The sequence below is a fragment of the Austrofundulus limnaeus genome, unplaced genomic scaffold (assembly GCF_001266775.1).
Source record: "Austrofundulus limnaeus strain Quisiro unplaced genomic scaffold, Austrofundulus_limnaeus-1.0 Scaffold890, whole genome shotgun sequence".
In the NCBI taxonomy this organism is placed as follows: Eukaryota; Metazoa; Chordata; class Actinopteri; order Cyprinodontiformes; family Rivulidae; genus Austrofundulus; species Austrofundulus limnaeus.
Window position 1 is genome coordinate 22,728 of NW_013953292.1, and position 16,492 is coordinate 39,219.

Here is a 16,492-nt window from a genome sequence, read left to right on the forward strand (position 1 = left end):
CTTTGAAAGGAGCCCCCTCCTCAAATATGGGGTCTATCGTAAAACCGTTGGCTGGCGCAGTGTAGGTCAGACTCATCTACAGCCCTGCCAAATTTTGTGTTGAGTGGTGCAGCTAGAAAAAAAAACAGTACGAAAACAATATGACTCCCTCTTACGCTTTGCGTGCGGGGGTCATAAATATACATTTTCTTCTTAAGATCTCTGAGCTGAGGCTCCGTTCCTGGGTTCATATCCTCCAGAGTCCTGGCACTGCTGACTTTTGTCTGTGTTTAATAATAAGTCAGATAAAACATCTGGGAACTCAGAAAAAACAAGAATAAGAGTCTGGTGGATGATGCATAATGACAAATAAAAGTTTTTTTTGGTCTGATTTCCATTTTAAATGAGAAACACTGAATATCAAGAATTATAACTAATAAATATAATTCGGCCCTCATGTATAAATGGTGTGTACTCGTAAAAAAGTTGCGTGCGCCAGGTTCTACGCCTACGTTGGATGTACCAAAACCAACGTTGCGTGAAAGTGTGCGTATATTTACGCACACTTTTCACCTGCCGTGAGAATGTGCGGCAGCCACGCAAAATTTTTTCAGTCGACAGTTTTAACCCACAAAGTCATGAATCTGACCTGAATCCACAGAAATATGACTCTGTTGTGTTTTCTGGATGTAAGGAGCATCTGAACACGGTGTTGGATTTTTATTTAGTTTGAGTTTTTATTGTTTAAACTCTAACGGTCATGAAACTGAACCCACATGAAACCCCTTGAAAATCGAGGGTTTTCAGACAAAAATGTTATTAAAATGTAAAAGATATAAAAAAAATACAAAACTTTATATGTGCTGTTAGGTCTGAAGTTGTTGAAAAGATTTAATGCATTGAAAGTGAAGAAAAAATATTTACAGATTAACTTTTATTTGACTTTTCGGAGAGGGACCGTTTTGGGCCCTAGGGTAAAAAGTGCATAGTGATTTTAAAGGGTTAAATGGAGGCGTGTCGGGAGGTGTCACAGACGCTCAGTTCCACGTTTGTTGGGATGTATAAAGGAAAGCTGCGCCCTTCTTTATGCATGAGGCCCCTGGAGAGAAACCCAGATACCTTTCTCCTCCCCCGGGTTCATTTAGAGAAAAGATATTTTCACATATAATGGTTTAATTTTTCTGTATTGGAAATGTGAAAGAGTTTGCTTTTATATGATTGGTTTAGTTTATTATTTTTGAACTTTATTATTTTCAGTTTATTTAATTTGGTACCCAGTTTCAATGGGGGTTTTGGTGGGTAACAGAGGAGAAGCAGCAGAGAGGTGTGTAAGACTACAGCTCTGCTTCCTGGACTGGACTGGACTGGACTGGACTGAACTGGACTGGTGTGGTGTCATATGGACCCTGGGTTGTCGAAAATTCTCTTTCAGTCAATTCACTCGGTAAAACACATCATGTATGGGAAACCGCGCCTCTGCGTGTCCTGGCTGAAGCCACCTCTAATCACACCTTTAGGCAGGTGACGTGATGACGACAGATGTCAGGCTCCGCCTGCACATATATATACTGTTGCATCACAGTCACTCCTTAGTTCTACTGCTCTTCACCTCGCTAGAACACCCACCTCTTCCAACCTAGCCAGTTAGCTGCTGCTAATTAGCTTTGTTTGTTCAAAGGTTCTCGGATTTAGTTTAACGGCTTTTGTTGGTGTCAGCTGCAGCTGCCTACTGGTAACTGTGTCTGCCTGCGGAGCGCTAACTTTGAGAAACCTTTCTTACCTCGACGAAAGAGAGAATTTTGTGGTTCGGGATGAGCACAAAATTACTCAAGAAGAAGCAGAAGTCTTCAGTTCGCCCCTGTCCCCAGGGGGTGCGGCTTCTTGCTTCACAAAAAGGACCAGCACGAGGCTGGCCCGGTCTGTTTGGGGATCGTCCACACTCGAAGGGCACTGGCGGAACCCGAAGCGTGTGCGTTTTGCTGCCTGCTTCGATTCTCAACCCTGGAGAGACGGGTTAAGTTCTTGGAGAAMGTGCTGGGYGAGGCTGCAGTCGCGCGGCAGGACCCTCTCCTCTCCGAGTCTAGCAACCCGGTTCCGTCCGAGTCTGACGAGGAGGAGCCCTCGGTCGAAGACCCCACTTCCAGCTGGGCAGACCAAGTGGAGAATATGGAGGGGTTAGTCGACGAAGAGGAGGAGGCCTCCCAGTTTCATCTGGACCTCCACCACGGAGATGAGGACATGCTGGACATTGGCCTGGATGTGCATGGTCTGTCGGAAGACGACGATGAACCCGGTCCGAGTCCAGAAGCCCCCGCTGCTGCGGGGGCAAACCAGGAGGACACATCTTTTCTCTCTTTGTGTCGTCGCGCTTCTCAGAAACTGGACGTGGAGCGGCCTGCTCCCCCTCCTGCACAAAAACCGTCGCGGTTCGCTGGATTTTTTCTCCCCACTGAACCGACCACGGTGAAAAACCACCTTCCTATGTTCCCAGACTTCGTCTCTGAGCTGACGTCCTGCTGGACCAAACCTCTGTCCACCCGCTTCACAGTGCCCGGTTATGGATCATATTTGGATTTGGAAGGAGCTGAAAAAGCTGGACTGGTGAACATAACTCCCATGGAGCCATTCCTGGCAGCGTATTTCGCCCCGTCTCACAACCATGGTGTGAGCGGACCCACCACGCTGCCTTCCAAGCCCTGTAGATTTTCTGCTGCACAGCTTGAAAAAATCTACAAGGCTCAGGCCACCACCGCTCGCGGCCTGAGCTCCATCAGCATGCTCCAGACTTACCAGGCTATGGCTCTGGCGGAGCTCAGAGCCAGGTACCGGCAGAGAGTCCTCTGCTGCCTCTCTTAAATGAGATCAGACTTACCGCGGACTACATCCTCCATGCGTCCCGCGGCATAGCGCTCTCCCTGGGCAGAGGAATGGCTTCAACCGTGTTGGCACAGAGACATTTGTGGTTGACACTCTCTGATGTCCCTGACAGAGACCGGGCCACATACCTGGATGAACCAGTTATGGCAGCTGGGTTATTCGGTCAGTCTCTCGACATTATTCAGGCGAAGTTCGAGCTGAGGAAGAAGCAGGCAGAATCCCCAGATGGGACTCGAGACCCAAGACCAGCACACAGAAGCCGGCCGCACAGCCGCCTCTGGCGAAGAGAACGGTGCTGCCTGAGAGCCTAGGCACCCAGCCACCGCAGCCTCATAACCACGGCCAAACCCCCACCAGTCGGCTTGGAGCAAGGACCCACCTCCGGGTCTTCAGAAAGGCGCGACGCCTAAGAGGAAGAAGACGCAGTCCTCCTAACTGTGGGACTGTCACTGCAGGGACTTCGGGACCAGGGAGACATGTTCGCCAGTTTTCGGCTGCCGCCCAAGCGACATTTTGTTCGTACTGTTCAGGAAACCAGCCCCAAGAGGCGCTGCGTTTCTATAACACAGTCTCCCAAGCACCAGTCCCACCCCACACACACACTGTTTGTACAAAAATCCCCCAGTTTGGGTGCGCTAAATGTTCAGAATGTAAATGTACAAAATGGTTGTGTAAACTTGTTGAATATGTCAATAAAGGAAACACTTCACACACAAAAAATCAGAAAAGTTGTGAGCGACAGTCATATAATGCTGCGTCTCTCTCATGCGACAGAGGGCAGCAGGACTTTGCTAACACAAGTCGGTCGCCTAGCGACGCGACTCTCTCTCTGGCGCGCATGTGCACCATCCCCTTGGGTAGAGAGAATTGTCGCCATGGGTTACCGACTACAATTCTGCATACGGCCGCCCCGTTTCAACACCGTGTTAAACACTGTTGTTGGAAACAAAGCAGCCGTGGTTTTGAGAGAGGAAATAAACACGCTACTGGCGAAAGGAGCCATACATGTGGTCCCCTCTTCGGACATAAACAAAGGTTGGTACAGCCGTTATTTTGTTGTTCCGAAAAAAGATGGCAGCCTCCGTCCGATTTTAGACCTGAGGGTGTTAAACAAGTTTCTACGAACCTACAGGTTTAAAATGCTAACACTCAGGCAGTTTCTGCATTCGGTCAGCCCGGGCGACTGGTTTGCGACCGTCGATTTAGCAGATGCTTACTTCCATGTAGTGATTCACCCGGACCACAGGAAATTTCTGAGGTTTGCGTTCGAAGGCGTGGCATACGAATACCTGGTGCTACCATTCAGTCTGTCGCTGATGCCCCGCACCTTTTCAAAGTGTATCGAAGCGGCGTTAGCTCCTCTCAGGGAGAAAGGAGTTCGCCTGTTAGCGTACCTGAACGACTGGGCTCTGATAGCCAGCTCCAAGGAGCAAGCTACAGAGCATCTGTCTCAGGTTCTGTTGCACATTCAGGCTCTGGGTTTTTCTGTAAATTTTCAGAAAAGCTTATTGACTCCGAGTCAGCAGTTTTCTTTCCTCGGGTTAGAAATATGCTCCCTGTTGGGCAGAGCACGTCTCTCAGAAAACAGAGTAGCTGCATTTCACCGCTGCCTCGCTCAGTTTCAACTGGGACRCAAACTGCGTTTTCAGACCATTCTGCAACTGTTAGGCATGATGGCTTCTATGATCGCAGTCGTACCACTCGGGCTGCTAAAAATGTACCGGTTTCAGCATTGATCCCGCTCTCACCGGCTGTGTGCATTACGTCACCACCACAGAAAGCTAACGATAACTGCCTCATGCATGAGGGCTCTCAGTCCTTGGAGGGAACCCGGCCTGCTATGCCGAGGCTCACCGATAGGGAGAGTGTACTTTCACAAAGTGGTATCCACAGACGTCTCCCTGGTGGGGTGGGGGGCTCTGTGCGATGGTGCGGCAGTGAGGGGGGTTTGGACTCTGAAGCAGTCCAGACTCCACATAAACTGCCTGGAATTGTTAGCAGTTCTGTTAGCACTGAAACAATTTTGTCCAGTTCTGCAGAACCAACATGTTCTGATCAGAACAGACAACACGACTGTAGTGTCATAAATAAACAGACAGGGGGGAACACGGTCTCTTCCCCTGTTGGAACTGCCTCACACTCTCTTGCAGTGGTGCAGCGTGCATTTCCTGTCTATCAAGGCCTATCAGGGTCTATCAGGCTATATTTCACCCACACCCAGAGTTGTGGAGGCTGCACGCCTACCTGCTGAAAGGTCCTGCTTGCTAGCCAGAGGCTTTCCCCCGGCAGTGGTGGCAACTATCCAGAACGCGAGAGCGCCCTCCACTAGAGGTTTATACACCTACAAGTGGCACGCTTTCGAGCAGTGGTGTGAGGTTAGGCACATTGTCCCGTTTCAGTGCTCTATGGTGGATGTTTTAACATTCCTACAGGAGCTACTGGATAAAGGTCTGGCTTTTTCCACAATTAAAGTCTACTTGGCAGCTATCTCTGCTTGCCATGTGGGTTTTGATGGAGTTAAGCCGGGTGCTCACCCTTTAGCAGTGTGTTTTCTGAAGGGGGTCCGTAGGCTGCGGCCTGTTATTAAACCCAGTATCCCTACCTGGGATCTTACTGTGGTGCTCGAGGCTCTCTGTGACCCCCCTTTTGAGCCCCTGGAGTCWKTGGATTTGAAGTTCCTTTYATATAAAGYTGTGTTGCTTCTGGCACTAACAACTGTTAAACGGGTCGGGGATCTCCATGCTCTGTCTGTGAATCCCTCCTGTATTCAGTTTTCACCTGATGGCTCCAAGGTGGTGCTGCATCCAAACTCAATGTATCTCCCTAAGGTGATACCTTCTAACTACAGCTCCATGTCTATTGAGCTTTCTAGTTTTTATCCTTCCCATTTTGCATCTGAGGAACAGAGGAGGTTACATTCTTTGTGTCCATACGTGCACTGCGCATTTACATTGACCGCACACAGGAGGTGAGGTCATGTGATCAGCTGTTTGTGTGTGTTGCTAACCCACTCAGGGGCAGGACTCTGTCCAGACAGAGACTCTCCCACTGGATTGTGGAGGCTATCTCTTTCGCTTACAGCAGCAGGGGTCTCCCAGTCCCATCTGGTGTGAGAGCTCACTCCACCAGGGGTGTAGCAGCGTCCTGGGCCCTATTTAAAGGGGTACCTGTGAGTGACATCTGTGCTGCGGCCAGCTGGTCTTCACCGCACACGTTTGTTCAGTTTTATCGCTCAGATGTGACAGCCCCTTCAGTGGCTCACTCTGTGCTCTCCGCTGGGTCTGACGTGCTGCACTAGCATGTTAATATGACCCAAGTTTGGTGCTGCTCTGCGGGGCATTTATATATGTCCCATACATGATGTGCTGTACCGAGTGAACTGACTGAAAGGGAACGTAATGTTATGCATATAACTACTGTTCCCTGAAGGAAAGGAACGAGGTACAACACATGGTGGCCCCGCTGCACAGCTGGTCTCGGTGAAGAGCAGTTACCGAACTAAGGAGTGACTGTGATGGCAACAGTATATGTGCAGGCGGAGCTTGACATCTGTCGTCATCACGTCACCTGCCTAAAGGCGTGATTAGAGGTGGCTTCAGCCAGGACACGCAGGAGCGTGGGTTCCCATACATGATGTGTTGAACCTCATTCCTTTCCTTCAGGGAACAGTAGTTATATGCATAACATTACGTTTTGATGGTCAACAAAATTGGTCAAATTAACCTCCGTCCGGATCTGGGTTCATTCCTCCTGCACCTAACTTGACAGTGACAATTTTTCTGACAATCAATCACACACAATACAATTTTGGACAAGTCTAGTGCACATCCATCACAGTCTTAAAGCCTTCAATGCAGCAGTAAGTCTGATACCCAGTCAGTTTCACTCTATTTCAGACCCTCATGCATGTGACCAAAACATCTCTCTGGGCCAGGCAAACACAGACACTAATGACTCTCCATTAGTAGAGGAGTGAGATTAATCTACACATGAATTTAGCAACATAAACACATCATTTCATGTAGTTTAAATCCACACTCGGGTTTTAAATTGGAAAAATTCACTGGACGGGAAGTGAAACTTCATTAACTTCAGAATAAAAGTTCATTTGTTCTGATTTTAAATGTGTTTTAGACGTCTTTGCATAATGAACACCATATTCAAGCTATCCTTTTTAAATGAGTAATTTAAACTCAAAAATGTTTATTAATGACAACTGTGTCATTGTGTTTTCTTTACTACCCTTTTTACATTTATTACAATGATAACACCTTGCTGATTTAACTTTGTTTTGTTTTTTGTTTGCTAGGTATTAATTTATTTATTTTATTTGTCTCTTTTAGGTGAAAGACCAAGAATTTCCATACCGAAAGAATCTGGCTCGTGTTCTGATAGAAGTGGAAGATATAAATGATCATGTACCGGTTTTTACAAGTGCCTTGTACGAAGGCTCAGTCTATGAGTCTGCTGCAGTAGGATCTGCTGTAGTTCAGGTTACTGCCATGGACAAAGACAAAGGCAAGAATGCAGAGCTACATTACTCCATTGAAGCAGGTAGGCATCATTAATAACTACTTACTCCAGCATATTTTAGATTTATATACCCTGCACTGATAATTTCCTGTCATTGTTTTTAACAGGGAACACGGGGAATGCTTTCACCATTGAGTCAGTTTTAGGTATTATTAGAATTGCACGTCACCTGGACTTGTCCAGCATAGGTCACTATGTTATTACTGTCAGAGCCACTGACGGCGGCACTCCTTCATTATCCACGACCTCAATTGTCCGTATTGCTGTGACTCTGTCTGACAATGCTGGCCCAAAGTTCCCCCAACCAGAGTACCAGACTGAGATAAAAGAGAATGTAATGGTTGGGACCTCAGTCACCACAGTCAGTGCCATCAGCCTGTCTACCCTCACTTATGAGATCAAGAAGGGCAACACAGACCAAGTTTTTCAAATAAATCAATACAGTGGAGTCATTACTACTCAAAGGCCTCTAGACTATGAGACCGTAGCATCTTATACCCTTACAGTCCAGGCTGCCAACATGGCTGGAATGGCCTCCAATGCCACCTTGCTAATCCAGATAGTGGATGAGAATGATAATCCACCAATGTTTCAGCAGGACCACTATCATGGCAGCATCAGTGAGGTAGCACCACTCAACAGTGTGGTCTTAAACACCGATAACCTGCCTCTAGTAATCAGAGCAACTGATGCTGACTCTAACCAAAACTCCCTGCTGGTCTACCAGATTGTTGAAGACACTGCCAAAATGTTCTTCACCGTGGACTCCGGAACTGGCTCCATTAGAACCATTGCTAATCTAGACCATGAGACATTTTCCACTTTCCACTTCCATGTTCATGTCAGAGACAACGGAAGGCCACAGTTAACAGCAGACAGTCCAACTGAGGTCACGATACAAGTGACAGACTCCAATGACTCACCCCCCTACTTCACCCAAAGCACCTATGAAACAGTACTGCTTTTGCCCACCTATGTTGGAGTGGAACTGTTGCACCTGTCTGCTGTGGACCCTGACAGTGATGTTCCTACAGAGCTCACATACTCCCTGACTGATGGGGTATTGCAGAACTTTGCCATAAAACCTTCCAGTGGAATTATTGTTGTAAAAAACAGCAGCTTCACCAAAGAGCTTTTTCGCTTTAGTGTCCGAGTTTCAGATGGAAAATTCTCCAGCGCTGCTTCGGTGACTGTACTTGTCAAAGAATCTTTGGACTCTGGTCTCAGTTTTACTCAAAGCATTTACTTTTCTTCCATTAAAGAAAATGTGTCCAACATAACCAAAGTGGCTGTGGTCAGTGTTGTGGGAAACCGCCTCAATGAACCTCTGAAGTATACTCTGCTGAATGCTGGGACACGTTTCAAAATCCGCCCAACATTTGGTGTTATCCAAACCACAGGAATACCCTTTGACCGTGAAGAACAAGAGTTTTATGAGCTAATTGTTGAGGCAAGAAGGGAGCATGACCATCTGCACGTGGCCAGAGTTATGGTAAAAGTTCAAGTTGAGGATATTAACGACAATGCACCTGTGTTTGTTGGACTTCCTTATTATGCAGCAGTTCAAGTAGAAGCTGAACCAGGATCACCCATTTTCAGCGTCACTGCAGTGGATGGTGACAAAGGCGTCAACGGAGAGGTGTCTTACTATCTGAAGGAGGACCATGGTCATTTTGAAATTAATCAGCAGACAGGTACTATCAGCCTGAAGAGATCGTTTGAGTCTGATTTATCCAACATGGATTATCAGCTGCTGATATATGCCAGAGATGGTGGGTACCATCCCCTCTCTTCTACTGTTGAGTTTCCCATCACTGTAGTCAACAAAGCCATGCCTGTCTTTGACAAATCCTTTTATTTAGTTTCTGTAAATGAGGACGTGGATGTGCACACACCCATTCTTAGCATCAATGCGACTAGTCCTGAAGGTCAAAACATAATCTATACCATTGTTGGTGGGGATCCATCTCTTCAGTTTGATATTGGGTTTGATACCGGCATCATAAGTGTAATCCACTCTTTGGATTATGAAACAACGTCATCTTACCACCTGACCATCAGAGCCACAGACTTTCTGACAGGAGCCCATGCTGAAGTTACTGTTGATGTGTTTGTTCAAGACATCAATGATAACCCACCTGTCTTCAACAAGATGTCCTACAGGGTGGTCCTGTCTGAAACGGCCATGATTGGAACTCCTGCAATTCAAGTTACTGCCACAGACAAAGACTCAGAGAAGAACAACGTAGTTCGTTATCAGATATTCTCCGATGTACATAACAGCACAGATTACTTCCACATTGACAGTAGCAGTGGATTGATTCTGACAGCACGTATGCTGGACCATGAAGTAGTCCAGGAGTACATCTTTGTTGTCAGGGCCACTGATAATGGTTTCCCATCACTCAGCAGTGAAGTCTCAGTGACTGTTGTGTTAAATGACATGAATGACAATCCTCCAGTTTTTAACCAGCTACTCTATGAGGCATATGTCAGCGAGTTAGCACCAAAAGGACACTTTGTTACCTGTGTTCAGGCCTCTGATGCTGATAGGTCTGACTCTGACAAACTGGAGTACAGCATTTTATCAGGAAATGAAAGGATGGATTTTGTGATGGAAAGAAATACAGGAATCATCACACTGTCCAGTCACCGCAAGCAAAGGATGGAGCCTGCCTACAACCTAAACGTGTCGGTATCTGACGGAGTGTTCACCAGCACTGCACAGGTGCACGTCAAAGTGCTGGGAGCCAACCTGCACAAACCTGTGTTTGAACAGAATGCATACGAGGCCGAGTTAAAAGAGAACGCTCCTGCAGGAACCAAAGTGATTCAGGTCAGTGCATTCAGGGTTCACAGAGGTATTTATTATCTTCTGACAAAAGGTTGAAGCCAGGTATGTGTGTTTGTGTACAGTATGTGTGTGCTTGTCTTTTGTCCAAATGCTCAGTAAATAATGACTGGGTGTAAATGTACAAGTGATTAACTTTTAAGCAACTTTAAAATACGTTAAAAACTAGAAGCACTTGGAGAGTGCAAACCTCCGCCAAGGCCAATTTCCCCCATCCTGTAATAGAGTAAATGCACAAAAGGAGAGATGGAAACACATTTGCCGAATAAGTTCTGACGTAGCGAACATTTAAGCAGGCAGTATGCATGGGATTTCTTCCCGGTGGAGTCCAACACGAAAAAAAAGTCAGACTCGTCACCCGACATTATTCATCCACAAACTGGTCCTGGATTAAGCTTCGGCTCAGCTGCAACAGGACCTTGCCCCCGCTGTCGGTGTCTTCTGTTATTCCCGTAACGTGAAGAGAATCTCATTTCTTTCTCTACGTCTCCAGACAGCATATGACATCACCAAAACTAGTTGATAACAGAATAATCACAACTTTCCTGATAGTAGACATCCTCAGAGGTGTAGTCCCAGTGAGTTTGTGACTTCACTTCCTGTTTCCTGCAGACATGCATCTGATGTAATGACACTTTGCGTAGCCTGGCTGATTCACTTGAATTGAAAGAAAAATTCCTGTATCCGCTTCGTGATCCGGAACATCACCAAAATTTATTGGTATGTTCCTTTGGCCGAAATCTACATGTGATAAAAATGTCATGACAATCCGTCCACAAGTTTTTGAGTAATTTTGTCCACAGACAGACAGACAGACAGACATACACGACCAAAACCATTACCTCCTCCCTTGGCGGAAGTGACAATAAAACTTAGTTTTATAACCGTTGGAACAAACTCTGGTGCTGTCATACCAGAGAGTAATGCCCTAATCCCATACAGTATTTTTCTAAAATGTTGATAACTGATGGAGTCAACATGAGTCATGGTTTCAAGGATAAATAACTAAAATGGCTCGTCTTTTCTCAACATGCAAACAGTGATTAAATGTAATTATTCTTGCCAAGTGTTCAGTTATTCACAAACACACTGTTTTTATTCCAGGTGAAGGCAACAGATGCAGACCCAGGAGAGTTTGGTCTTGTCACTTATTCCTTCGTTAACGATGTGGGCAATGACCAGTTCAACATCGATAACAAGGGTCAGATCAGCACAGCAGAGAAGCTGGACCGTGAGGATCCATCCAATAAGGACATTGTTCTCACTGTAGCAGCTCAGGATTCAGGTGGACGTGTCTCTTTTTGCACAGTACATCTTACTATCGTGGATGAAAATGATAATGCACCACGCTTTAGTGCCTCAGAGTACCGAGCCTCACTCAAATACGATGTCACCCAAGGCTTTTTGATAACACAAATTCAGGCTCAGGATCCTGACTATGGCACTAATGCCAAAGTAACGTTTTCACTGTATAGTGAGGCTCATGTCCCTGTAGCAGACATTCTGGAAATAGACCCAGACAGTGGTTGGATGGTGACTAAAGGCAGCTTCAGTCACTTGAGGAACTCTGTGTTATCCTTTTTTGTGAAGGCTGTTGATGGAGGGAATCCAGTTAGACACTCTCTAGTGCCTGTTTACATTCACGTCCTGTCTCCTGATGCTTTCATTCCTTTCTTTAGTCAGCATTATTACATCTTCAGCATACCAGAGAACACACCTATAGGTTCAGTCATAGGGACCGTTCACCTCAACGTTCCTCCTGAACATACGTCAGTCCCTGTGACCTTTGCCTCTGTTAATGGAGAAACGGGTGAAAACAACCAGGATGGTGTTTTAGTTGTGGAAAAGGATACAGGAGTGATCAAACTGGACAAACCCTTGGACCATGAGGTCATCAAAGGATTTTATTTTAAAATCATTGCCACTGCACAACAGACAAAGCTGAACTCTGTGTCTTCTGTGGATGTTGAGGTCAAAATTTTGGACCTTAATGACAATAAACCAGCTTTTGAGGCCAACTCCTACGCTACTACGGTTATGGAAGGAATGACCGTTGGAACTAAAATCATCCAAATCAAAGCTCAGGACCCAGACTCAGGGGCCAATGGCCAAGTCACCTACAGTCTTGGCTCATCAATCCAAGCAGAGGAGGGTTCAGAAACGTTGGCTCGTACCTTCAGCATAGACAGTAACACTGGCTGGATCTTTACACGCAAAGAATTAGACCACGAGACCAACCCAAGCTACATGTTCACAGTTGTGGCTTCAGATCTTGGAGAGACCCTGTCCCTGTCCAGTACCACCACAGTGACGGTGGCTGTGTCAGACATCAACGACCACCCGCCCAGGTTCATGGAGAGCTACTACTTCAGTTCAGTTCAGGAGAGCAGCCCCCCCGGTGAGGTGGTAGCCATGCTGAACACCAGGGATGACGACAACTCTGCTGTCAATCGACATGTCAGTTACCTCATCACAGGTGAGTAGGGCTGTGAATACATACCTGTGTGTTTTGTAGCCAAGTCATCCTGCTAACACACTGATCCATCAGGCTGTAAAGACCATTTATTAGAGACTCTTCTAGATATTTCCATCCCTCCACTGATGTCCACCTGCCTTCCTTTTCTTCAGCCTCTTCAAAGCTTTCTGAACTGAAGCTCACTGATCTTTCCCATTTCCTGCTCTATTCATCTTTCCCTGATATCCTCTTCATCAGCTCCTCAAAGTTCTTCTCTCTCCTCACCTGTTAGAACATTATCACTTCTGTCTTTAACAAGTCTATCCTGCTGCTCGTCCTTTCAGCCTGATGTCTGTCTCACCAGTCCACACAAGTCCTTCTGTCCTTCCTGAGTGCCCAGCCTCTTGTACAACACATCGCAGGACAAATTCCCAGGGTTTTGATGGCTATTTAATAAAACATTGCACATCTTTTTGTGTCTGATTGAACCTGTGTGACTGTGTGTTATCCAGGTGGGAATCATCATGGTGTGTTTGCACTCGGCCTGGTTCAGGGAGAATGGAAGATGTACGTGAAGGGACCACTGGATCGGGAAGAGCGCAATCTCTACATCATCAATGTCACTGCGACTGATGGACTTTTTGTTTCCCAGACGACTGTGGAGGTGACAGTTCTTGACGTCAATGACAACAACCCCATCTGTGACCAGGTGACTTTAAAACGTGTCCTATTTCACATGAGATGCAACAATAGTTGGTCTGATGCTGTTTAATGAGCGTTGAATGTCAGTAGCTGCGTTTCCATTGCAAACGTGCGCAAAACTTTGTCGATATTCTGTTAATGTCGAAAAACACAGTTTCGCAACTGCGATGTTTCCATTAAGTAAGAAATGCTATTAAAGTAACGTGTGAATACATTTGTTCTCACGATAAGTCATTACAAACATGGCAGGGATGGATGTAAACACGTTAGCATATTGCTACCGCGACACTAGCGCTCATCATCAGACGTCAGCGTCTTTTATCGAGGCTTTCCAGCAACAAGTCCCTACTTGGGAGTGGCTACGTGTGCTGTGTTTTTGGGAAATTGTAGTCGGTGAGTTTACTATTTCATACTACTTCTGTGATATTACTACTATTTCTACTCCCTGTTAACTTTTTCGTCATCGTCTTTTTCGCCAGTAGAAACAGCCCGTTGTTGATCACGTGACTCCCGTGATGTGAAAAAAGTGTTTCCATTGCAGTTTTGTGAAAAACACCAATTTCGATACGGCCAAAATACCACCTCATCCTAGCGCAAAAACATTTTGTCGAAAAATGTAATTTTTTCGGAATTAAAGTGTTTCCATTGAGCAAATTTATTTTCGAAATTCTAATTTGCGCATTTTCATGGTCAATGGAAATGCAGCTAGTTTGTCCTCATGATCTTTGAATTGTTTGGAGTTCATGTGTGTTTGATATTTGTTTACAGGCGGTTTACTCTGCCAGTATTCCAGAGGACCTCCCGGTCCACAGCATGGTGCTGAGAGTTGGAGCCACAGATGCAGATGTAGGAAACAGTGCTCGGATTCATTACTCCCTGCATGGTTCTGGATCCCAGGACTTCAACATGGATCCGGACACCGGTAAGGATAGAGGGCAGCTTTGGAAATATACCTTTATATGTTTTATTCTAAACTCTGTGGTCTCCGTGGCTTCCCCTGACTTTTTATTGTGTTTTTGATTCCTGCTCAGGTGAAATCAAGTCATCAGTAACTCTGGACCATGAGACCACACCTCACTACAGGTTAATTACTCAGGCAGCTGATGGTGGAGGCCGGTGGTGCAGCGCTGAGCTTCATCTGACAGTGACCGATGTGAACGACAACCCCCCCACCTTCACCATGTCACAGTATACTGCCAGTGTGTATGAAGACACCGCCATCAAGGCTCTGCTCACTCGTATACAGGCCATAGATCCTGATGAAGGTGATGAAACTCCTGCTGATTATAGGATCACATCACAAATGTTGTCGTTTATTTAGGATGGAAAAATAAACCCTGTACATCACGGTGAAAAGTTTAATAATACTCAGGTCTAATGGAGAAAAATAAGGTGATGTGGAGTTTTAAGCCACGCCCACCGCCTTGCCTACAATCACTGTCACATGGCGTTTCTTTAAATCATGATATAATGAATTATATATTACTAATTATTAATGAACATTTTATTATTATTATTATTATCTGAGGTTGGCTTTGTTTGACATGATAAAATTATAAAGGCTGTGTGGTCATAAAACACATGGGTCAAAGGGAAGACAGGAAGGGTTTTCTCGTTTTCTTTGTTTTATTTGTATGATGAGCTACAGAAAGATTTATGTCATGAATAAAAAAGTAAATCAAGGCAAAAATAAATGTCTACATTTTGATCTTCAGACTTTCTGTAAAAAGATTGCTCATGGTCTAATGGTCTGATGGTCTAAAGCAGTGGTGTCCAAAGTCAGTCTTCCAGGGCCAGTTTCCTGCATGTTTTAGGAGCTGCCCTGGTTCAACACAGCTGAACCTAATGAGGGCTTAATTAGCAGGACTCCTCTGCAAAGGCCTACTAATTAGGCACTCCTTAGGTTCAGCTGTGTTGAACCAGGGCAGGCCTAAAACATGCAGGACACCTGCCCTGGAGGACTGATGTTGGACACCAATGGTCTAAAGGTATGAAGACAGAAGTTAAGGGTCTGACATGCAGTAAGACCTAACAAGGATCTGACTCTTCTTATCTGACCTCTGCAGCAGGTCCAGGTCGGACGGTGGTCTACTCCCTGGCTGATTCTGCAGGAGGACTCTTCTCCATCGATCAGGTCTCAGGCATCGTCGTCCTGGAGCACACTCTGGATCGTGAAGTCCAGCCAACCCATCAGATCACTGTGTGTGCGTCAGATCAGGGCTCACCTCAGCCTCTCTCCTCACTGGTCAACGTCACGATCACCGTGTTAGACATCAACGACAACCCTCCTGTGTTCGAGCGCCGGGATCAGCTGGCAACGGTACCAGAGGATGTGCGCGTCGGCACCGAGGTGGTGAGAGTTTACGCTGCCAGCAAAGACATCGGTACCAACGCAGAGATCACGTACAGCATCCGATCAGGCAACGAGCACAGGAAGTTCCACATTCACCCTCTGACTGGTGAGAGACTCTTCAGTCTTACAGCTGGTTTACATGACCAGGACCAGGACCAGGACACTTCCTGCCTCTCATGATTGTTGCTGTTTGTAGTGTCTTTAACTGTGAAAGCATCTTTGTTTAGTGTACAAAGTCCAAGACAAGTTTCCCCTTGTGGACAATATCTATCATCTGTCCATCCATCCATCCATCCATCCATCCATCCATCCATCCATCCATCCATCCATCCATCCATCCATCCATCATCTATCCATCCATCCATCTATCCATCCATCCATCCATCCATCCATCATCTATCCATCCATCATCCATCCATCATCCATCCATCCATCCAACCATCCATCCATCATCTATCCATCCATCATCCATCCATCCATCATCTATCCATCCATCATCTATCCATCCATCATCCATCCATCATCCATCCATTCATCCATCCATCCATCGTCTATCCATCCATCATCTATCCATCCATCATCCATCCATCATCCATCCATCCATCGTCCATCCATCATCCATCCATCATCCATCATCTATCCATCCATCCATCATCCATCCATCCATCCGTCAATCCATCCATCCGTCATCCATCCATCCATCCTCCATCATCCATCCATCCATCCGTCAATCCATCCATCC

At 46.0% G+C, this 16,492-nt stretch overlaps 1 protein-coding gene across 7 annotated transcripts in view; it reads left to right on the forward strand.

Annotated features, from left to right (window-relative positions):
* The window catches only part of fat3a (FAT atypical cadherin 3a), an 87,207-nt gene that overhangs the window by 22,708 nt on the left and 48,007 nt on the right, over positions 1 to 16,492 (forward strand). For 4 of the 7 annotated variants that reach the window (XM_014029365.1, XM_014029368.1, XM_014029371.1 and 1 more), the window contains 7 exons: positions 7,200 to 7,410; positions 7,497 to 10,225; positions 11,345 to 12,716; positions 13,208 to 13,404; positions 14,166 to 14,319; positions 14,429 to 14,662; positions 15,464 to 15,856. In XM_014029365.1, coding sequence (XP_013884819.1) covers positions 7,200 to 7,410; positions 7,497 to 10,225; positions 11,345 to 12,716; positions 13,208 to 13,404; positions 14,166 to 14,319; positions 14,429 to 14,662; positions 15,464 to 15,856 — 5,290 coding nt within the window. The remainder of the gene's footprint in view (positions 1 to 7,199; positions 7,411 to 7,496; positions 10,226 to 11,344; positions 12,717 to 13,207; positions 13,405 to 14,165; positions 14,320 to 14,428; positions 14,663 to 15,463; positions 15,857 to 16,492) is intronic. The other 3 variants (XM_014029366.1, XM_014029370.1, XM_014029372.1) reach the window with 1 other exon arrangement.